Below are 23,586 nucleotides of genomic sequence, written 5' to 3' on the forward strand. Positions count from 1 at the left end.
CAAATGTAAGCATGTGTTACAATGAACATCTTCTTACATATTGTTTTGTACATTTTATTTTGGTACTATAGGCTACTTTCTGAAAAGATAATTGTCAAAAAAATGCATCTTAAATTTAGGAAGAGAATTCCAATTGGTCCTTCAAAAAGAGTGTTTTAATGCATAATCGGTCAAAAGATTATCAGAGTGTATTTACAAGGAACTGAATGAGGCAAGGAAGAAAATTGTCTACTTTATGCACATCTTTCTCTTACATCACTGACAGCAAATCTCTAAGATTGTAAGTAACAAACTAGGTGAATAAATAATGTTGGTGAAATTAATCAGTTGACCTAGCCCTTTTGGGTTCGATAGACATCACTGTATGATAATTTTGATTGTTGTAATTTTTAATGTACCAAACCCATAAAAACGTTTTACTATTGTTATTTAACTTATCAATTACATAGAGAAATGATCATAAATGGTGACTCGTGTTTTTCCCACCAGGAGAAACTTTTCTGATTTTAGGGATATGTGTTATATATAATTTAAATTTGAAAGACATAAAAATATAATCTATATCTGAAAAATGTGTTTACCAAATAGGGTTGTATAGACTTTTTAGCTACTACTAACACACAAGTAATCTGTTAGAGCTAATTTTGGAGGAGTGTGGAATTATATTTATATTTATAGCTAATTTTGGAGGAGCCTGGAATTATATTTATATTTAGCATTATGTTTTATAATCTTACCAGTTAAGCTAACAAAAAGAAATGCAAGCTTACTTACTTTAGATTTCAATAATGTTGATTAGTAATTACAAAATCTCATTATGATTACCAAGAATAATCTCTTTTAGGTTATTTCATAAGGGACTATAATTCTTGAGTAGGCATTTTAATATTCTAAGGAAACAATACACAAATGTAATATGATGAGATATTTTAAGAGATGCATTTAGTATAAGAAATCTTCCAAATAGTCCATAAAACACTAAAATGACAATTCCGATATGAATTCACAAAAATATATGGTCAATTTCAGGTGATAAGTTATGCTCACTGTGGATTGAATTTAAATTTTAATAGGGAAGTATCAGATTATGTCAATAATTTGCATAAATTATTGTCACATATATTACCATATATGAACCGTACTTATGATGATAGTAGATCATGGGCTAATTATGATATGTACAAATATATTCACAAACATTTAAACAAAGATTCCCAACTTTTCACATCCAACCAACTCAATCAAATAATGTTTAATTAAGTATAACGCCCTTAATTCTGGAGATCTATTTGACCAATCGTTTCATTTTCTAGTTCCCAAAGTGTTTATGTAATCCTGTGCATTCATTTGAGTATTGTATAAAAGCAAGTATACATATCATATGACTGTATTTTTTAGTATGGACTGAAACATAGATATGCTTGTTCTTGTAGCTAAAAGTCTTGGCTTAGATTTGACCACTGTTACATGATTCATTTATTCTTTTCTAGGATATAGTCAATATTTAAAGCAAATAGGAGGCCAAAGACTGACAAACAAGGATTTTCCTTATTTCTATGATGTTTTTCCTCCTGAGTTCTTCTGTTTGGTCTTTGCATGTCACAGGGTTTTCTCAAAATTCACTTTCCTGCCGAGCAGCTTATAGAGACACCTAGCGGTAAGCCGTAATGGTGGCTTCTCAGGCAATCCTTAAGATTGAGTCAACGATAGAAAGTTGTCATCAGGTATTCATTTGAGCCACAAGAAATAAATTAGACTATTTTTGTGTCTGTGTTTCTCACAAGACTGGCACCTAAAATAATTGCAAATATATTTAATACTTTTAGCATGACAAAATTTATTTTTAATTAGGATAATAAATCTTTAAAATGAAAATAATACAAAATCAAAAATTAAACCAAATGCTGATAATTAAGTACAATTGTGATGATTTAAGAAAGTAATGAAGTAATGAACTAAAAATAGCTATTATATAGCTATTTTGAAAAGTCCAATAATTGATTAAACCACTTTATACCTTTTCAGAACTTCTATGGAATTTGTCCACATCGAAAATTATTTCTGTGATAGAATGCCAAAAGTTTCCAACTGTAAATAATATGTAATTTTAAGTTATCACATCTTAACACATTCATTTAAAATATAAAAGCAATATTATATTTTAAAAATAAATTTTCTAAAATATTTGTATCATGGTAGAAGACTATGGACTAAATAAAACAGACACTAACAAGACTTGAAGTTTAAGTTGCCTGTTTATTATATAAGGTACCTGCAGCAAGTGGCTGTCATTCCCCAGCCAAATGTTTCTAAATTTACAGGAAGTTCTTTTTTTTATAGGATCTTACTGTCATTATTCAATATTACAGATTACTTCTTTTCTCCCTCTCTTGTACATGCCCTGAATCGAAACAAAATAAAACTGTTTTCAAACAAAGTATGTATAGGTTACCTGATTTTAGTATATGTGCTGCCGAAGCAAGCACATGTATGGATTATCTGAAAAAAAAATTTGCCAAACAGACTGAGAAGAAATTTCAAGAAACGTTGCAAACTTCAAAAGACTGGAATATTTACCACCTCTAGAGAACTTTTAATTTCAATACAGAGAGAGGATGTGGGAAGATATGTTTGTATAGTTTGTGTATATATATAAATATATATATATATATCAGAATCTTTATAAACCTATAATTAATCAAAACATTATAACCATAATAGTATCCTAGGTATTACCAAGGAGACAATATCAATTATGTTTAGAATGATTCCAAAACATAAATCATAATTAAATCATAAAATAAAGTAGATAAATATACTTAAGTGGCAAAACTACCCAGTTATCATAGAACAGGCACAGGTGCACTCAGCCTCCATTGGGCCACTTACTATGACTAACTTTTTTCCTATACCTGGGAAGGACTGCAGGGCTAATACCACAAACACTGGAAATGAATGAATGTAAAGACCCCCCCTCTGGGGAGGGAGGTGCCTGGTTTCATGGAAAGAGACAGGAATACTTACTGCAAAGATGACGCTAGTGGAGTTTAGCAGGTGACTCTTCAAGAAACTCCCTTCCTATGGATACTGCGTTTACTTAGGGGCTTCCAGCTTTTTAGTACATACCAAATGTATTCACATTCTCTCTGAAAAGTCGTTCGCATGCCCTTGCATCGCTCAGACATACCTATAAAACGCAATTCTTAAAAAAAAAAAAAAAGAAAAATTAGCGCCCCTGTTTGCAGCTAGGATGAACCACTCCCTCTTCCAGGGTCCTTTAGAGTGAGTACAGGAGACAGAAGCAGGGGCTGGAGGAAGGCAGGCGACCAGCCCAGGGCTGTTATCGTCTGTCCCCGACCACCAAGAAGCCTGGCACTGTCGGGGTTATTTCCACTCCTCCCTTTTTCCATCCAAGGATTGCACAGTCCCACGCTTGTGTTACGCACATGGTCCAAGACTCCTCTGCCTCCCACGAATGTGACATCCAAGGAGGGCTCCGATCGCGCCGCCCGAATCCAGGGACGCCTTCGCCCTCGGCTGCCATCTATCGGCCACCGAGCGGCCGCTTCGCCCCGGGCCCATCATGTCTGCTGCAGCTTGGCTCGCACCCGCGGCGCGACAATAAACAAGTGCACTGGACGGGGCCCTGTGCCCGAGCTGGAGCAGATGTCTCAGAGCCCCCGGTGATGCTTACCGTGTTGCCACATCTTCAGCGCCCGGGAGGGAAGACGCGATTCTCTCTGAGTGTTTTGGAGCCGCCAGGCTGCCGGGACACGCCACGGGCGTAGAACAACGCTGCTCCTGCCCCCCCGCCCCGCCTCCCCCCCGCCCCAGGCCCCCTAAAGGATGTCGGAGATAGAGAGTTCCAAATAATGACGATCGTGCGCCGCATCTGGGGAAGGGATGAGAAAAACCCCTGCAAACACTGGGAGCGATGAAACCGCCAAGAGGATGCGGGAACCGTACAAATACTAATTAGGGGCCGCGGCGGCGGCGGCGGCGGCGGCGGACTCGGCGCGGGGACAGCGGCGGCGGGATCCCAGCGCGGTGGTCGCCGCTGCGCGGGGGGTGGAGGACGGCGCAGGAGCCGCAGCCGCCGCGGGGGTGGCCGAGGGGCCGGTGCCGCCTTCGCTCGCCCCCTCACTACCATGTACAGCGTGCGCTGCAAGAAGAAGGCGGGCGATGCATGCACACCCCCGCGCCCCGCTCCCTCTGGCTAGTCCCCGGGCGTGCGCCACTGACCAGGGGGGAATGTGGTGAAGACCGCGAGGAGGAAAGCCGAGGGGGGAGGGGAGGGGCGGCCAGCGCGAACCCAGGCCGAAGGGTGCGTGGAGCTGGAGGCTGCTGGAGGGGGCGGCGGCTGCTGCTGGCTTGGAGAGAAAGTTGCCCCTTATGCAGATGGCAACTGTAAGTACCCGCCTGGGGAGTGCGGCGGAGGGTGCCCGGGACCCTGCGATCGCGCGCTGGCGCGGGTGGGAACGAGTGTGCGAGCGAGCGTGAGTGTGAGCGGGTGGATCGCTCGGCGGGGCTGACCGTCACGTTGGAGGGGCCGGCGGTGCCAGGCAGCCTTCACGTCCCCTCCTCGGCTCCGCGCCTCCCCCCTCCTCGGCTCCCTCCCCGCCCCGCCCGGCTCCGGCTCCGGCTCCGGCTCCCGGCCCCTGCCGCGAGGCGCCCTGACCGCCGGTCCTCCGCCGCCCCCTCCTCCTCCCTTCCCTACCGGCCGCTCGCGATCGCCCCCTCCCACCCCGCCCCCACCCCGCTGCCCGCTCCGACTACCGCCGAGAGCGCCGGGGAGAGCCGTTTGGGGAGCCCCAGGACCCGCGGTGCCCACCGCGGCGGCGGCCCCGGGCTGGCGGCGTCCGGGCGCCTCTGTCCTCCGGCCGCTCGGACCGCACCGCTCGCCGCCTTCCTGCCCTGCCTGGGCTCGGGAAACCCAGTGCACACCCCAAAGAGGTATTTTTTATAGGGGCGGCTAGGATGAGTGGGCCCTGGAGATGTGAGACGGGGTAAGTCGACCGTTTACTTTGCAAAAGAGGCTCGCGTGTGTGTGTGTGTGTGTGTGTGTGTGTGTGTGTGTGCGGCAGCAGGGTGGCTTTCTTTCCCTCTCCTCCCTCCCCTCCTTCCTTCCCTTTCTCTTCCTTGGCTTTGGGGCGGAGTGGGGGAGGGGAGCCTCGCGTCCTGGAACTCCGGGTGCTTCAGCCTGGGCCGCTGTGGGAGCAGCTGCGCCCGGAGCAGCGGGTCCGGCCTGGGTGCTGGGCTCCAGCCCGCGCAGCCCCACTCTGCCTAATGCGGGATGGGCAGGGCGATGGTCTAGGGTCCAAATTCTTTGGGGCAAACAAATACAGTTCCTCCGCCCCCGCCCTCCAAAAAATAATAATAATCATAATCTGAGATGTGATCATCTGACAATGTGCAACGCACCCACGAATTTACATCGGAGGTGCGTTTCCCAGTCAGAATGTCAGCCTTCCCCGGCTCATTCAACTTTATTTTCTCAAATTTTCGGGCTCCTTTGATGGCAAGGGGGAGGAGAAAGAGAATGGGGTTGAGAGGAAGCTCTTCGACCCCGGCTAACCAGAACTGAATTAAAGTTGTAAACCCTCCAGTTTAATACCGGCTGGACACAATTTGCAATGGGCTGTCAGAAAGGGTGGGAGGTGAATGGGGGCGGGGAAGCAGAGGGAAGGAGGGGGAGGGGACCCAGCCCCCGCCGAATGGATGTGCAGATTTGATCCAGTGGAGAACTGAAATTTCAAGGTAAACGTTTTGCTTTCCATAGGGGGTGTTTTTGCCGCTTTTAAGCCGGGAGGCGTTTGCGGTTGCGTCGGGAGGTCGGCGGTACTTGTGAGGTTTATACACTGTGATTCCGATTCGCCTCGACACGTCTGGGTGGCCACACGTGAAGGTTTCGCAGGCACACTTGCACATGTGCGTGCGGATGCAGGGGCTCTTAATAACGCGGGCCGGATTCAGCTAGGGGAGCAAGATCGAGGTCTCCAGGCTTGAACCCGTGACTCAGAAATGTCTTGGCTTTAGTTTTGGTTGCAATTCGACATCAGACTTCGGTGGTGGTGAGGCAAAGGCAAGGCTGACTGGAGAAAAGGCATGGGTTCCCAGAGCCCGGCGTCTCTATCAAATCCACCCCCCCCCACCACCACCAGCCCCGCCGCAACCAACCCAACACGCACTCACACACTCACACGCTCTCCATTTATGTCCTTTCCCTTTTGAGTACCGCTGTCGACCCGAAGTGGGAAGTGGAAGGAAGCCTTTAAGAGGACAAAAAAAGAAATCGAGAAAGAAAAGGGGGAGGGGGTCCGGTTGATTCCTCGAGGAGATGAAATTAGGATATTAAAGCACAGACCACTGTCACTTGTCTCCCTCCCTTCACCCTTTCTATTTTGCCTACTAATCAGTCCGGGTGCCCCCTCTCATAAAAGGAGGAGGAAGGGGGAGTGAAACATTGACTATTAAATGTAATAAACAACTCCAGAGATGATGGGGATGCTGGCGAGGTGGTAGTTCAGTCCAAATCTTGCTAATTCAGTAGGGTTAGTTTTGCATACCGTGGCACACAGACGCCGAGCGGGAGGTAAGGGAAGCGTTGGCGCTGGTCCTTGGTTTACTTTTAGCTGATTCCGGGTGAGCGGTAGGAACGTCCTCTTTAAACTCCAGGTATCGGGAGGTGTTCCGGGATTGCGGATGCCTTCGCCGAGTTCTTTGTAATCCACCGTGCAGAACTATTTCTGTGGCTTAAAGATGCGGTTGGGTAGCGTCGCTGACATGATCAATGAGGAGAAGTGGACGCAGGGCGCGCTCAGAGAAGCGCTGCTAAGTGGCTCCGTGCATGCAATTAGGACGCTGATGTGCTTTAAAGCGCGGTAGTGAAGTCCACCATCAAAGCGAACGCGCTCTCCTTGTTCTCCACACTCAAAGCTCCTGAAGACAATTGGTGATTTAAAAGCTTCTTCTGGGTCCTTTTGATGCATTATCTTACATCTTTTCTGCCTCTGGAAAGTGTTCTTTAGGTTCCCACCCTGGCATTTCCAGCATTGGTTTAAAATAGCCCAAGTATTGTGACTCCTTGCTTTTCTGTGAAAACGGGAGACCTTCACGGTGAACTGTTAACTGAGGAGGTTCTAAAAGGAAGGCAGAGGAGTTTGGTATAGGTGAGGTGGGGAACCTTGTAAAATGGTGCTTCTTTTCTCTTAAGTTAGAACCATGAAACTGAACTGACAGCCATTTTATGTATATTTATGGATTGGTTTTGAAAAGGGGGGGGGTAAGCAAGGAAAAACACTAAAATGGGATTTTTATCTAACCTGCCCTTATCTTGTAAAGGGCAGCATGTTCCTGTTGTATTCATTAGGAAATGAAATCAACCTTTAAATCAAAATGAGTATGAGACATTAATAAAGTCTGAAGAATGTCGGTGTTCCACTGGAGTGGGGGGCTGTCATTCATATTCCCTCCTTCTGGATTTCAGAGAAATAGTATTAGGGAACAGAGAGACTTTCTTACCGATCCCTTAAATTTTTGTCATACTCTGTTGTTTCCTTTTTTTTTTCCCTCTCTCCCTTGCAGGAGGTAAAATGCACACTTGCTGCCCCCCAGTAACTTTGGAACAGGACCTTCACAGAAAAATGCATAGCTGGATGCTGCAGACTCTAGCGTTTGCTCTAACATCTCTCGTCCTTTCGTGTGCAGAAACCATCGATTATTATGGGGAAATCTGTGACAATGCATGTCCTTGTGAGGAAAAGGATGGCATTTTAACTGTGAGCTGTGAAAACCGGGGGATCATCAGCCTCTCTGAAATTAGCCCTCCCCGGTTCCCAATCTACCACCTCTTGTTGTCTGGAAACCTTTTGAACCGCCTTTATCCCAATGAATTTGTCAATTACACTGGGGCTTCGATTTTGCATCTGGGTAGCAACGTTATCCAGGACATTGAGACTGGGGCTTTCCACGGGCTGCGGGGTTTAAGGAGATTGCATCTGAACAATAATAAGCTGGAACTTCTGCGCGATGATACCTTCCTTGGCCTGGAGAGCCTGGAGTACCTACAGGTCGATTACAATTACATCAGTGTCATTGAACCCAATGCTTTTGGGAAACTGCATTTATTGCAGGTGCTTATCCTCAATGACAATCTCTTGTCTAGTTTACCCAACAACCTTTTCCGTTTTGTGCCCTTAACGCACTTGGACCTGCGGGGGAACCGGCTGAAGCTTCTGCCCTATGTAGGGCTGTTGCAGCACATGGATAAAGTTGTGGAGTTACAGCTGGAAGAAAACCCCTGGAATTGCTCCTGTGAGCTGATCTCTCTCAAGGATTGGCTGGACAGCATCTCCTACTCGGCCCTGGTGGGGGATGTGGTTTGTGAGACCCCCTTCCGCTTACACGGCCGAGATTTGGACGAGGTGTCCAAGCAGGAACTTTGCCCAAGGAAACTTATTTCAGATTATGAGATGAGGCCACAGACGCCTTTGAGCACCACGGGGTATTTACACACTACCCCAGCCTCGGTGAATTCCGTGGCCACTTCTTCCTCTGCTGTTTACAAACCCCCCTTAAAGCCCCCTAAGGGGACCCGCCAACCCAACAAGCCCCGAGTGCGCCCCACCTCTCGGCAGCCCTCCAAGGATTTGGGCTACAGCAACTACGGCCCCAGCATCGCCTACCAGACCAAATCTCCGGTGCCTTTGGAGTGTCCCACCGCGTGCACTTGCAATCTACAAATCTCCGATCTGGGCCTCAACGTCAACTGCCAGGAGCGCAAAATCGAGAGCATCGCAGAGCTGCAGCCCAAGCCCTACAACCCCAAGAAAATGTATCTGACGGAGAATTACATTGCTGTTGTGCGCAGAAGCGACTTCCTGGAGGCCACGGGGCTGGACCTCCTACACCTGGGCAACAACCGCATCTCAATGATCCAGGACCGCGCCTTCGGGGATCTCACCAACCTGAGGCGCCTCTACCTGAATGGCAACAGGATTGAGAGGCTGAGCCCGGAGTTGTTCTACGGCCTGCAAAGCCTGCAGTATCTCTTCCTCCAGTACAATCTCATACGTGAGATTCAGTCTGGGACTTTCGATCCGGTCCCCAACCTCCAGCTGCTATTCCTGAATAACAACCTCCTGCAGACCATGCCCTCAGGCGTCTTCTCGGGCCTGACCCTTCTCAGGCTGAACCTAAGGAGTAACCACTTCACCTCCTTGCCCGTGAGTGGAGTTCTGGACCAGCTGAAATCCCTCATCCAAATCGACCTGCATGACAACCCCTGGGATTGTACCTGCGACGTGGTGGGCATGAAGCTGTGGGTCGAGCAGCTCAAAGTGGGCGTCTTGGTGGACGAGGTCATCTGCAAGGCGCCCAAGAAGTTTGCGGAGACGGACATGCGCTCCATTAAGTCGGAGCTGCTGTGTCCAGACTACTCCGACGTGGTGGTTTCCACGCCCACGCCCTCCTCCATCCAGGTCCCGGCGAGGACCAGCGCGGTGACCCCGGCCGTCCGGATGAACAGCACCGGGGCCCCCGCGGGCTTGGGCGCGGGCGGAGGTGCGTCGTCGGTGCCCTTGTCGGTGTTAATCCTCAGCCTGCTGCTGGTTTTCATCATGTCCGTCTTCGTGGCCGCCGGGCTCTTCGTGCTGGTGATGAAGCGCAGGAAGAAGAACCAGAGCGACCACACCAGCACCAACAATTCCGACGTGAGCTCCTTCAACATGCAGTACAGCGTGTACAGCGGCGGCGGCGGCGCGGGAGGGCACCCGCACGCGCACGTGCACCACCGCGGGCCCGCGCTGCCCAAGGTGAAGACGCCCGCGGGCCACGTGTACGAGTACATCCCCCATCCCCTGGGCCACATGTGCAAAAACCCCATCTACCGCTCCCGAGAGGGCAACTCCGTGGAGGATTACAAAGACCTGCACGAGCTCAAGGTCACCTACAGCAGCAACCACCACCTGCAGCAGCAGCCGCCGCCGCCGCCGCCGCCGCCGCAGCCACAGCCGCCGCCCCCGCCGCAGTTGCAGCTGCAGCCGGGGGAGGAGGAGAGGCGGGAAAGCCACCACTTGCGGAGTCCCGCCTACAGCGTCAGCACCATCGAGCCCCGGGAGGACCTACTGTCGCCGGTGCAGGACGCCGACCGCTTTTACAGGGGCATTTTAGAACCAGACAAACACTGCTCCACCACCCCCGCCGGCAACAGCCTCCCGGAATATCCCAAATTCCCGTGCAGCCCAGCTGCTTACACTTTCTCCCCCAACTATGACCTGAGACGCCCCCATCAGTATTTGCACCCGGGGGCAGGGGACAGCAGGCTGCGGGAACCGGTGCTCTACAGCCCCCCCAGTGCTGTCTTTGTAGAACCCAACCGGAACGAGTATCTGGAGTTAAAAGCAAAACTAAACGTTGAGCCGGACTACCTCGAAGTGCTGGAAAAACAGACCACATTTAGCCAGTTCTAAAAGCAGAGAAACTCCCTTGGAGCTTTTGCGTTTCAAACAAACAAGCAAGCAGACACACACGGTGAACACATTCGATTAATTGTGTTGTTGCAACGTTTAGGGTGAAGTGCCTTGGCACGAGATTCTCAGCTTCGGCAGAAGATACTGAAAGGGTGTGCAGTTTCCTTTAGATTTTTACACACGGGGCAAACATTTGTGTAAACTGGGCACATCGCTTTCTCTTCCTGCGTGTGGGGGAGGAGAGGAGAAGGGTTTACGGAGGGCAGTTTGCTGCGCAGGTGACTTGTTAAAAAAAGGTCGCAGTTATTTTTGTAGTGGTCGGAAGTGCTCTGAATGGTGGAAGATGGCAGCGCATAGATTCTACTCTTCTTCTTTTGTTCCCTTTCCCTCCCCTCCTCCCCCCCCCCTTTAAGCCATGGGTGGGTCTAGATGGCTTTGGTGGAGAGATTAGCACACCCCAACTTTACTAGAAAGTTTGTTCTCTCTCTTTCCCTCCCCGCCCAGCCTTCTCTCTTTCTCTGCCTCCCTTCTTCCTCTCATTACTTTTCCTTTCTTTTTAAAGGATGTGTTTGTATGCATTCTGGACATTTGAATTAAACACAAAAATATTGTGATCTGGAAAAGGATCACCATAGATGTGGACAAGTCATTAAAATAACAGAGCTATATGATCCATAATTGATTAGTCAAAATAACTTATTGATGAAATATACAAATATTTTATTGTAGCACCTATTTTTATATACACATTTAGCATTTCTCTTTCCTTCACTATTTAGCCTATGATTTTCACAGAGGTGTCTCACTGTATTAGGAGCTGCATTTCCAAAACCGAAGTGGTATCAGGAAAGCATTTTAAATCGTTAAAAATATGGAGAACTTAATGGGAAAATCATAAAGCCAATGCAACCCACCCAATTGGATCTGTAATTAATTTTTAAAAACCTGATTGTATCCCAATGTATAAAAGACAAAAAATAGGGCAATTAATTGGGTCATTTGAGTAAGAATCGTGTGCAAGTTTCTGGTTTATTAGAGAAGATTTAAAAGTATTTTTATTAGTCAACCAAAATGATGTATTGATTTGACTACTATTGTAGCCGATTTTTGATTGTTTAACCAAACCCAGTTGCATTTGTACAGATCCACATGTACTGGCACCTCAGAAGACCAAATGATGGACTGTACAAATCTCTATACAATGTCTTTATCCCTCTGGGCAGCAAGCAATGATGATAACCACAAACAGGATCTCTGTAAGATGGGGCTACTGTTGTTACAGTCTCATATGTATCCCAGCACATGTAATTTTTTAAATAGTTTCTGAATAAACACTTGATAACTATGTCAAATATGAGGGACTGAAGTAATGATTGCTTAAGGTACAGAAAAAAATAGCTATGTGTGATTGACTGAATCCTCATTATTAACAATTAGGACATAGTAGCTAACTCTTACTCTTGTTATAAAAAAAAATTCCCCTAATTATCAAATTTGAATATATATGTATATATATATATGTAAAATTTGCCTTTGCAAATTCAGGGAATTATGTTTTTCTAAATGTGGCATTTAATGTTTATTAATGAAATTTCAATTGTATACTTTCTTTCCTTACTCAAGTATCCCTCTAATATATGGACCGTGGTAAGTAATAGATTGCCTGTTCATTTTTCTCCCAATGTTATGTATTTTGTTATGTCAGTATTATTTATTCAGTCTACAATTCCCATGGTTTCCTAATCTTCCCATATTCCCATGGTTTTCCTGATTTTATTTTGTGTAAGACTACCTTCAATAATTATGATGGATACTTCACCTGAAGTTGATCTATATCCTAAATGTTCAAAAGTTAGTGGGTATAAGCTGTTCACCTCTGAGTAAGGTTTGCCAGTGAAATTAGGTTAGTTTTTAAGGGTAGGAAATGTTTGAATTAATCTGAAACTTAAAGAGCCATGTGCTTCATTGCTATTGGTGGATCTTCCCAAAATCTCACCTGAAATGTGTACAATATCAAGGGCTGTTCATGAGTTTTATGTTTAAAGAACACTTTCCATGGCATTCTGCCACAAAGAGGCAGCATTCACCCATGAGTAAATTGACAGTAACTGCTTGAATTCAGATTGAACAGGTGGTAACAGTTTCCCTGAGGAATTAAAAAAAAAAAATTAGTAATCATACATCGGTCAAGTGAAATAGACTAACCCCATTCTGTGCAACATTTTCCCTTCAAAAATTTTCTTTCAAAGTGCAAAGTAACAAGCTTAATAATGCCATGATATTATCATGAAAAGAAAAAAAAAAGTATCTCTTACTCTTCATCTACCTCCTCCATATTAGATCCAGGATTAGAAAAGAAAAATAAGTAATAGCATTTGACTTCACAATTGGGGTTGTTATTAATTTTTCTTCACAATGGGAGTCATTTTTTCAATGTCAAAATCACTTCCTCAATATTATATGTAGATACGACAGTATTGTATAAATTATAAAAATATTAATACAAAGTGGAATCTTCCATGTAACTAGGTTTCAGTTCTTAATCGATGCATAAAAAGTAAGAGATAAGAATTACATGAAACTAAAGATGTAGTTCTGAACAAAATACATAGCTTCCAAAGAAAGTCTGTTGATGGTTTTTTCAAAGATTAACAAAATAATGTTATTATTTCAAACCAGCACTATTGCACATAATTTTGTCACATACGCTTTCTTCGGGTAAGCTCATTTGTACTTCTCCTCTTCCTAAGGTGTCCAACTCTCTTTTTTAAATCTCAAAAATAACAATTGTCTGATTTATGAAGAGATGACTTATAATTTTTAAATTATATTTTTCCCAATTGTATTAAGAGGATAAAAGTAAACTTGTTCCTGCTCTAATAAACTTGAAAATTTTTAACATGTAGAGTTATAAAACTGTGTAGAATTAAAAAAAAAATGAATTCTCTTTCTCCTTATACATGGTTTCCAGCCAATCCATTAACATATACAATAGAACATGAATTATGTGGTTTTGAATATTTGATTTTTGGGTTTTCAGGTTGTTCACTGAGGAAACAATTAAATCGGTTATATCAGTGGTATATGATTGGATTAAGGAACCCTGCAAATTCTCTCCGTAGAATTTTGGAGAACAATATGTAATGTTTCAGGCATCAATTAAAATTTGGATGCAGACTAAGCTTACTCTTTGTGCTTGTTCCATTTGCTATGTTGCATAATCTCATACAAATATATTTCCAGGTAGACATTATAAAATCTTATTTTTCTCTATATATGAATAGAGTGTAAATATTTAAATTATCTCAGAGAAAGTAAATATATTCTATGTAAATGTGATTATTGGTATGCTACTATTCAAAATTACCTACACCAAAACAATTGATTAAAGTTACATTTTAATCAACTTTAGCATAAATATACTCGGAACACATATCTTTCATTTAGGCAAAATTATCACCTTTCCACGTGTGAAATAAACTTTGGGTAAATGTTCTTTATACCCATGTCTGTCCCCCACCACTGTTATCCCACCTGCAAGAAGAAAGTCAAACTATGTACAATGAAAACATCCACACATCATGCGGAAAAGGTTAGGACTTAAGAACCTAAATCAAGATACCAGTTTCTTGCCCTATAGCATTAAATCCATTCTTATTACTAAGTTATGGTGTTAGCAAATTATTCAAATTAAATATGTATCATTTCTTTCCCTATTCTATTTTTCCTTTCTTCCTTTTTTCTTCTATCTCCCTCTTGCCTCTCCCCTTGTCTTATTCTTTCTCTTCATTATTTTTCAGTTGGGCAAGAGAGAGAGGGAGAATAGTCCAATCCCTGTTTGAAATGCCAAAAAACTAGCTATTTAAGATCAAAACTAGCTACTCAATGATTGTTCCCAGCCACACAACTCAACTAATGAAAATAGAACAGACCACAAATATGCTTCTGATTCATTCAGGAATATGCTCTTGTTGAACTTTTCAGGTAGCTCCGAATTAAGGTATTTGCAGAGATGGCAAAATACTTAGTTAAGCAGTTTTAAGACCAAATTTTACACTGAGAAAGAAGAACCTAAAAACAATGAAAGAACCGATTTAAATGCTAAAAGATGGAAGCATTGAATTCATTGATTTTCAAAGGGAATAAAATGTTAAAAGGTAAAATTATACTGTTACCAAATTAACTATTTTACTTATGAATAATGTTTCTGAAAGTCCTCCAATGTTTTCTACCTTTTTGCTACTACAAATATATGTATTTTTGCAGGTACAAAATTAAAGAAAATGGGTGGACGTTAGTCATGTACATAGAATAATTATCTAACATCTATATCCAACAGCTTGTGTCATTTTATACTGCATTTAACAGCTGTACATTTTATCATTAATTTTATTTTAATTCAATTTAGTGCCTTTCTATAATTATCCATATATATTTCCATGAGTTTGTGTAGCATGTATATGGCATGTAAAAATACATATTATCAAAGAGAGCACTGAATACTAAATTTTCATCTGGAGTCCTTTATATTTCAAATTGTTAAAATTATAAATTCTACTTTCTTCATGGTCTATGCTGTAGGCATATTAGACTGAGGGAAAGAAAATAATGTCATGCAGTATTATGTTTGCGTGTGACAGTATTATAATACTCTTTTCTTCCTCTGTTTATAGCAGATTTCTTGGCTTACAAGACACAGGTCAAATATTTCTCATGGTAATTGTACCAATATTATAAATGAATAACTTTTATACTCATTTTTTAAAAGGACAACATTTACCCTTACTTAAGTTTAAGAGTGACTTAGATTACTTCTTATAAAAAAAATCTGAAGATCAAAACAAATATTTCATAAAGAATTGATGTAATGCAAGTATGAAATAAGTTTACTTTCTCACTTTCTATTTACTGTCGAAATGAAAATGTAATGGTGCATTGTGTAATGCTAAGTATATCGGATGCATTTTTACTAGAGATTAGAAAATTCCTTTTATAGAAGAGTATTGTTCATAGTGATATGTTGAATGGAAGTCTTCCAGAGAGTCCTTTTCCTTAATTAAGTACCTTCTTCAGAACATGAAAGAATATTGTATATTTCTACTACAAAATGAACACATACATGTTTAAATATTACATGTATTTCTAAAAGTGGAAATTGTGAAACATTGTGTCAAGGACACATTGTTTTCTTTTTTAGATTTCACCTATGCAGAAATGGAACTGTGGCTTTATTGAATCGAAGGCTCATTAATATCATGATCCATTTTAACAAGCTCATTACAGATCATTAGGTTTTAAGAAATACTTTCAATATATCATGATAGAAATTCAATTTAACTTTGATTGTTCAATATCAAATCTTATATATGCAAGTAGGAAAATTCGGTGACTTTTCAGTCTTCTGGAATATGCATTTTAGATTTTGTTACAAATTTATTTCTACCACCAATAATAATTTCTAGTGGTGCCAGTGAATACCTGTTTGAAGGATTTTATTCTATGCTTCCTTAAAAACAAGACTTAATATTGAAACCAAATTTGCTATGGATTTTCAATTTGTAATTAGATATGTGCCTATTTAAATAAAATATAAAGAATAGCAGTAAACCCATGTTAAGCGATTAGCAAAATTATTTGTCAGATACCTCAATAAGTTTTTTGACCAGCAAGTTTTATCCATGGAGAGGTGCATCCGGCTCATATAAACAAAAAAATTAAATATTAAATATAAAATTAATATGTAAAATGAATAGCTGATCAATAAAACATTTTACTTGTAATGATTTATCTAAATTATCTGTACAAAGTGATGTTTTTTAACATTATAACAATAGAATATTTTTACTATATTTAAGTCCAAAGTCAAAAGGATATTTGACTTCTGAAAATACCATTAATAATGGGGAACATATACATATCAAATTTATTTAAACTCTGAGTTTTAACACCAACTTTAAACCTCCACTCCCATGTATAAAGTTCATATTACGTGTTTTTCATTATATTACTGAAGTCCACTCTTAATAAAGTTTCCTTAAACTATACAAACTCCCATAGTATTTTGCCTTTGTGCTTTTATTTTTGTTTCACTTTTAGGTAACAGATATTAAGCTGTTATGAATTAGCACCATTAAATTGTAAATTAAATTTCATTTCACTCAAATAGTATCCTTCAATTTTATAATTATCTTCAAATTTTTAACTAGTGAATAGTATATTTACATAGATACTTACAAATGTGAACATTCAGATCCAGAAACTACTCATATATGTCAGAGAATATCTGAAATCTTTTCCTATACTGCCATCTAAATCAACTCAATCAGTACAAGGATATTTTTGTTACCTTGTTATGATTAAAGATCCCCCCAAGTCTTAGATGAAAATTAAGTATCTCTTAAGAAATTTTAACAAGAAAAAAAGGTAAAAGATACATATTGAGTATTTGGATTCCAATCTTAAAACATCTTCTGCAAAGCTAACAAAATTGTATATACAGAAAACCATTTAGAAAGGATCTTTGTAAAAAAAAAAAAAAAGAAAAAAAAAGAAAAGATCTTTGTATACAATTGCTAACCCCATATGGTTTACATGATCTTTTGACTTTTAAATTAACAATGGACTCTGTCTTCATTTAAGAATTTTTATCTGAGAGAAGATATCTTTTTCATAGGATACACTTGAGTCATCTTGTTGTCACATTATGGTTTTGATCTATTCTTTCTTTTTAAAGTTTGGTTTGAAACATATTGAAAATGGTCTCTATTATTATGTTTAATTGTTGCAACTCAAATCATTTACCTCTCAACATTTTTTGAAAGGAAAAAGTTGTTATATTTCTTCAATTTGCTTACATAAATTTTAAAGGTATCTTCATATTAATGACATCTCCTCAAAATGCTAAATTAAGAATATGATTACCTCACATTTTTCCTAGTATAACAATCAAGAGCTCTGTAAACATGACTTAATGTGAGTGGGAAGATGTGAAAATAAATTATCACTACGGACTTGTCAGTCATCAATAATCATCTTTGATACAAAACATCTAAATATGAGGTCAAATTTTTCTTTGAATGCTAACGCACTTAAAGTTACACACATTAACTGGGTAGCACATAGAGTTTACAAAATGCTATTTTTGTGTGCTTATAAATACTAAAGCAATGTTTTCCAAGTGGTAATCCACAGGCTAAATCCTGAAATATCTGCCCTTTATTTGATTAGACACTTTTATTTCCATTTAAGAAGTAAATTTGAATTTAAATGTCTTTATGCTGGATAAGCACCCTCCATAATGTCTTAACCCAGCAGTTTCATATAATATCATATATCTTCTGGACCATGAGGGCATTTGAGTTTTTAGCAATGTTTAAAATGTTAAATTTGTTCCCACAAAATTATAATTTATGTATCACGATCATGGATTTTCAGGCAATGTTCCCTAGGAGCTCGCTCTGTGTGTGTGTGTGTGTGTGTGTGTGTATGTGTGTGTATATATATACACACACACACAAACTATATATATATATATATATGTATATATATATATACACACACACAAACATATGTGAAGTAGCAAATGTTGTGTAGGTTTATACTATAAAGTAATTAAAATTATACTTAATATACTTAACAGAATGAAATTTTTACAATCAGAGGAAACAGGTTTACTATATATGAATGTTCTATTAGAAATGTAAATGTGATTTACAGTGACTTGGAGTCTCCAGAGCCAATTTTGCAAACTGCCCTGACTCTGACAAGACCTTGGGACATCCTAAAGGTAGCTTCAATAGTAACTTAAGAAGTATGTTATTACAGAGGGAAAATTATAATCACAGTTCACAACAAAGGTTTTTCCCCAAATGTCTAACTGCTGATGTACTTGAAAACAGTGCAAAAGGTCGATTCAATGAAAATATGTCAAACATCAAATATTAGGAGAATCGCTTCAAGGATGGAAGACACAACTTGGAAAATCTGATCCAATAGATTTAGGAGCAAAATTTTTTTAAAAGAGGGAGACAGAATTGCCAATGCTATTTTTTTATTGTAAGAATGAAATAATGATTAGAAGAAAGGTACTCTTCAGTATTGATGAGTATGCTAGTGATAACTTGTTTGTAATTTGATGTTTATCTAATGGAAGCAAATTGATGTATACTTGCAGGCCATAAGAGATAATATAACGAGATTCCCAAACCTTCCAAATCTGTTTTTCGTTAAGACTTTTTATTTTTTAAGACTAAAGACTGACATACTTAGTAAAGAAATTTCAGATTTCATCTTCTCTGTTGTTTTTCTAACACAACATGAATTAGCTTTTATATATTAACATATCGTCAGTTGGATTTTTATTTTTACTGTTGGTTTAATAATCATGTAATCTTAACTTTTTCCTTTATTGAAAATTTGATAAGCTGTGCCTGAAATAACAAAATAATAATTGCTTGTTGTTCTTTTATACCAAATGGTAGCCAATGGCGACAAGGCAGAAAGATGATTCTAAATTCCGAAATATGTTCCTTTTTCCATTACAGATGGTTTGTCCTTTGGCAACTTTCTTCGTGTCTCTGACTTATTTTCAACTTGTGAAAATTAATATAATGTGCGTGGTTTATGAAGAGCTTAAAAATTCAGATTTCCATTGTCTTTACTAGATATATGTCAACTGTGATTCTTTCTAAAAACTAACAACATGGTAATTAAGTATCACTGCTATTTATGCTATATATCTATGAATAGTATGATTAGAACTTTCAGATAAAATCATCTTTTTTCTCTTTCTAATATCTTTTGTTTGAAATATATATATATATTTTTATTTCTCCATTAGCTGTGTTTATAGTTTTGTTTAAATAACGTTAGTGGTCATTTGTGGATACTTTACAGTAAATTTAAAGGTATGACTTCTTTGAAAAGGAAAGAACTTGGTAGTTTTATTGACTTCATGACAATATTCTTACACTTTGAAATTGTAACATTGAACTTACAGTATATTTCAAAAAGATATTATTTATTTATTTCTCAAAAAATTGAGTCCTGTTTCTAAATTAGGTGGTAATATTTTCTTACATAGGCTTGTTTGAATTTAACACATTTTGAAATTATATGTGAGATAATTTATGTTATTTTTATTTCAATTCAAACAACCTTGGGCATACTTATTTTTTATTAGGTAACATTCTATAATAAATATCATAGAAAGATAAATCAATAATATGAGCCATGTGTAACATTTAAGGATCTTTGGCTTTTTTTGCAGTTAATTATAAAAGGTGGAATAAATATGTGATACGGCATTCATCATTTTAATATTCTAAATTTAACAACTGCTCTTCTACATAATGATTAATAATATAGATAGTACTAATTTTCTTTGATTTATTGAGGTATAAATTTGGCTTTTAACCCAATTATGAAATTGTTTCCATTCTCACTCTCAATATTTTAATATACTATTACAGTGGATATTTACTAGTCTCAGTAACATTCTGAGTTCTTCCTCAAATACTTCAAGTTTTTATTCACTATTATAAACTGAGAGCTCTAATGTTTAGAATTAAGATGGTAGTAATGACATATCTAGTATAAACAAATCCACTAAAAACATAATCATTATCTTCTATATTAAGAGAACAGAAGTTCAAGTACCTTAAAATAATGTCTTGAAAGATATTGGAAATGTGGCAAGCTGACGTGGATACCCAATAAAAAGGCCATATTAATATCATCTTATGACATTTATATTGTTCTTTTTTTTATATATTGTTCTTTACAAATATTATGCTTCTCTTCAATGCAACAGAGAATTAATCCAGAATTATTTTGATCACAACTTGTCTCTCTAATTTGCTTGCAAAATTCAACTAAACAAAGATATAGTAGAAAAATGGATACTTGTCATAACATCTGTATCTATCACCAGATCATAGAACTATAGGTTGCACTTAGTGGGCATTCCATTAATGAATAAATGAATATGTATTTATAGATGTCTACAGACTAATGTGAATTCAGTAAACACTATAAACTTCCTAAATTGTTTATCATAACACCATTTACCTTGGTATAAACTTCACAGATGGCTAAAATATTTTTAAAAATTTATTAGGTGACTGCTTAGTCCCTTGGTATGCAAATATTTATTAGTAAACCACTGGAGAATGCTAGTGAATTTAAATATATTTATAATAATAAGCATTGGAAATATTTTCCAATAGCTCCTTTTACTCTCCTTTTCTAGTAAAGATCTTATAGTTAAGGAAAAATGGAAATATATCTTGAGCACTTAGACATAAAACTTATCCCAATTTTAATTTTTAATTTTGTTTTGTTGGTATAATTAGCTAAGTTTTTCAAATAATTAGGAGAAGAAATTATTGCTGTTCTACGTGAAAATTACTGTTCAGAGTGTGCTTTAATGGAGGAACTGGTGAAATTTACAGGGATTTCACAGATATGCTCCTGGTGTTTTAAGCTGGTGAAGAGTTTATCTATTTAGAAAGCTTTTCTGGGCACTATGTGTTTTCCCTGGGTGTGAGAAAATCAGTTCATCCTTTTAATGAGAATGTTACCTCCAGGGAATAAGTAATCCAGGAGGAATAATACATTCCTCAGGGCAGTTGCCTACACAGGGCTACTTTTTTCTCTGGGGCTGCCTGCATATATATTTTAGTTGGAAAGTTTTAATATTTTAAAATATCATTGCATTTAGTCATAAGGCACCACAACTATAGGATAAAGTATTTTTTACATAGTTTCCTGAGCTGTTTTAGACATCAATTATAATTTCGGGTATTTTATTCATTGCTAAAATGTTAGCTGTCTTCGTATTTGAGGTACAATAAAGTAGATAATTATTAATATGTACTTCACATATTTTGTTAAACTTAAACACAGAGAGCAAGAGGCTTAAATGAAATGGTTTTAGAATTTCACTTACAAACCCCAAACAGCACAATTTTAGAAGTCTTCAAGCTGTTTTGATGCCAAAGTATAAATTCTTTCTCACCATCCATACTTACTTTATTTTAACTATGATGAACTCTTGTATGATAAACTATATACTTCTTGTGGTTACTTCAGTCTTGGAGAATTTATGACTTAAGAATGTGAAGCTATTTGACTCTGTAGCCACATGTTTTAATTACTCAACATGATATTGAGAATTCATACATTTCAAAATTATTTTCAGTTCCTATTTTTGTCCATTAAAGACTATTGGAATAGAACTACATAATGTTTTGGATTTTAAACACTTAGCTATTTTTTTTTTTTTACAAATTCTTATAATTTTCTTTCCAAATAAGAATCAATAAGATACAAAAGCATATAATATTAAAACATTAAGATATGTTGATATCTTGCTTTTGTTTGTAAACACTTTCATAACCACCAACTACAGCAAATTACTCTACTCTATAAGACATAACAATATTATCCAAATATTCAATGGAAATCCAATGTTAAATATGAAGATTAATTTCATTTTAAGAGTATTAGCCTCATGGGAAAATGAGGAATAAAAAGTTGAATCTTGGTATTTAAGAACTTTCTTTTTCTCTGAGAGTATCTCTCATTTCATGATACCAAATCAGTTTCCTGTTACTAATGTTCATTAAAAATTGCTTAATTTATAAAAGTGCTATTTGCTATATAAAAATAAAATCACTATTTGTTGTTCAAGATAAAAATAGTAGGTAAATTTATTCAAATAAATAAGTTTGATGTAACTATTTCTTTGTGCATTCAAATAGCATTTAAAATTAAGGTCAGTTATTTTTGAATGAATTTCATTAATTAGAAATGTAAAATCTATTATATATGTTATATATTAAAGTTGTTTTATCATATGCTTGAATAGTAAATACTTTTAAAAAGAAAAAAATCATTTTTTAATAATTTGAATATTAACATTTGAACGTACTTCTTTAAACAATACTGATATGCAGATTTCTGTGTACTGGTCTTCTTTAAATAGGAATGTAGTTATTCATATGCATGATTTAAATACTATCTTAATAGCTTAAATTACATTTTTGTTCATTGAATTGGAAAAAATAGCATAACATCTAAACAACTAACACAAAATTTAAGATCATAATACTGGGAAAATATTATATCATCTCATATTATGCACATTTTTGTAAGGTAACTTGAAAAATACAATCACATACGTATTGGTCAAAATTGAATATTTATATTAAAGTTAAACCATGTGTAAATATTTTATTCAATTTTTATGGTGAAATTTCTATTTGTGAAATTTATAAAATAAAACTACATTAAAAGTCTATTATATGTGGTACAAATGATACTAAAGGCATTACTTGCATTGCCAGAGAATGAAGATGGTATAAAGAAAACAAGTAATTGTTATTTTAAAATAATTAGAAAAAATACAGTATGTGGCAAATTTTAACTGACATCTGATTTCTAGGTGTCTTGCATGGTGGTTCAGTGTGTATTTTCACATACTCTTTGTATTCATTTATTTAAAATAATGCAAATATTGATATACATGCCAAAGATAATCCTTTAAAATGTTATTTCAAAATAGCAAAAAAATAAATAAGGCAATTATTTATGTCAAATCTGTACCACAGCTATGACAAATTTGTAAATACTGCAATGGAAAGAGTGATGCTTGGTTTAGTCTTGCTCCCAATTTATTTATTTATTTATTTATTTATTTTTTGCACATAAAGGGTTTATTTTAAATGTTTTAAGGATAGGCTCCCAATTTATTATTATATTTACTGCTCTAGATATTCTCTTCATTTGAAAATCTTTCTACAAAACAGGAAATTTCCTACACAGATAAAGTGGGGTGACAATGAAAGAAAGGAAAATAAGAATTTGGTTATGATAAAACTAAGATGATTTCCAAAATAATTAAGCTTAAATTAGTTTTAAGAAGTTCTGAATTAATGGTCTATCAGGTAACAAATAAATAAGTACATAAATTCAATAATCACATAAGAATTTTTGATAAATAATTTTAAACTATCTCTTAATCCCACTACATCATAATTGTTGCAACTTTGCTATTAGATTCATATTAGACAAAATTCCATTTGATGTGATTTTATTCTAATGAATTGTGTTGTTA

General features: G+C 38.2%; 1 protein-coding gene across 3 annotated transcripts; it reads left to right on the forward strand.

Moving 5' to 3' along the window:
- The first annotated feature begins 4,031 nt into the window (after positions 1-4,031).
- SLITRK5 (SLIT and NTRK like family member 5) lies at positions 4,032-13,487 on the forward strand. Of its 3 annotated transcripts, none has more exons than XM_038569863.1 (2): positions 4,032-4,407; positions 7,585-13,487. In XM_038569863.1, the coding sequence occupies exon 2, from the start codon at positions 7,593-7,595 to the stop codon at positions 10,467-10,469; it is 2,877 nt and encodes a 958-aa protein (XP_038425791.1). In that variant the 5' UTR covers positions 4,032-4,407; positions 7,585-7,592; the 3' UTR covers positions 10,470-13,487. The 3 variants fall into 3 exon arrangements, with proteins under 3 accessions (XP_038425791.1, XP_038425792.1, XP_038425793.1); XM_038569864.1 differs by lacking the exon at positions 4,032-4,407 and adding an exon at positions 4,801-5,006; XM_038569865.1 differs by lacking the exon at positions 4,032-4,407 and adding an exon at positions 5,159-5,757.
- The last annotated feature ends 10,099 nt before the right edge of the window (positions 13,488-23,586 follow it).

The sequence above is a fragment of the Canis lupus genome, chromosome 22, assembly GCF_011100685.1.
Source record: "Canis lupus familiaris isolate Mischka breed German Shepherd chromosome 22, alternate assembly UU_Cfam_GSD_1.0, whole genome shotgun sequence".
Taxonomy (NCBI): domain Eukaryota; kingdom Metazoa; phylum Chordata; class Mammalia; order Carnivora; family Canidae; genus Canis; species Canis lupus.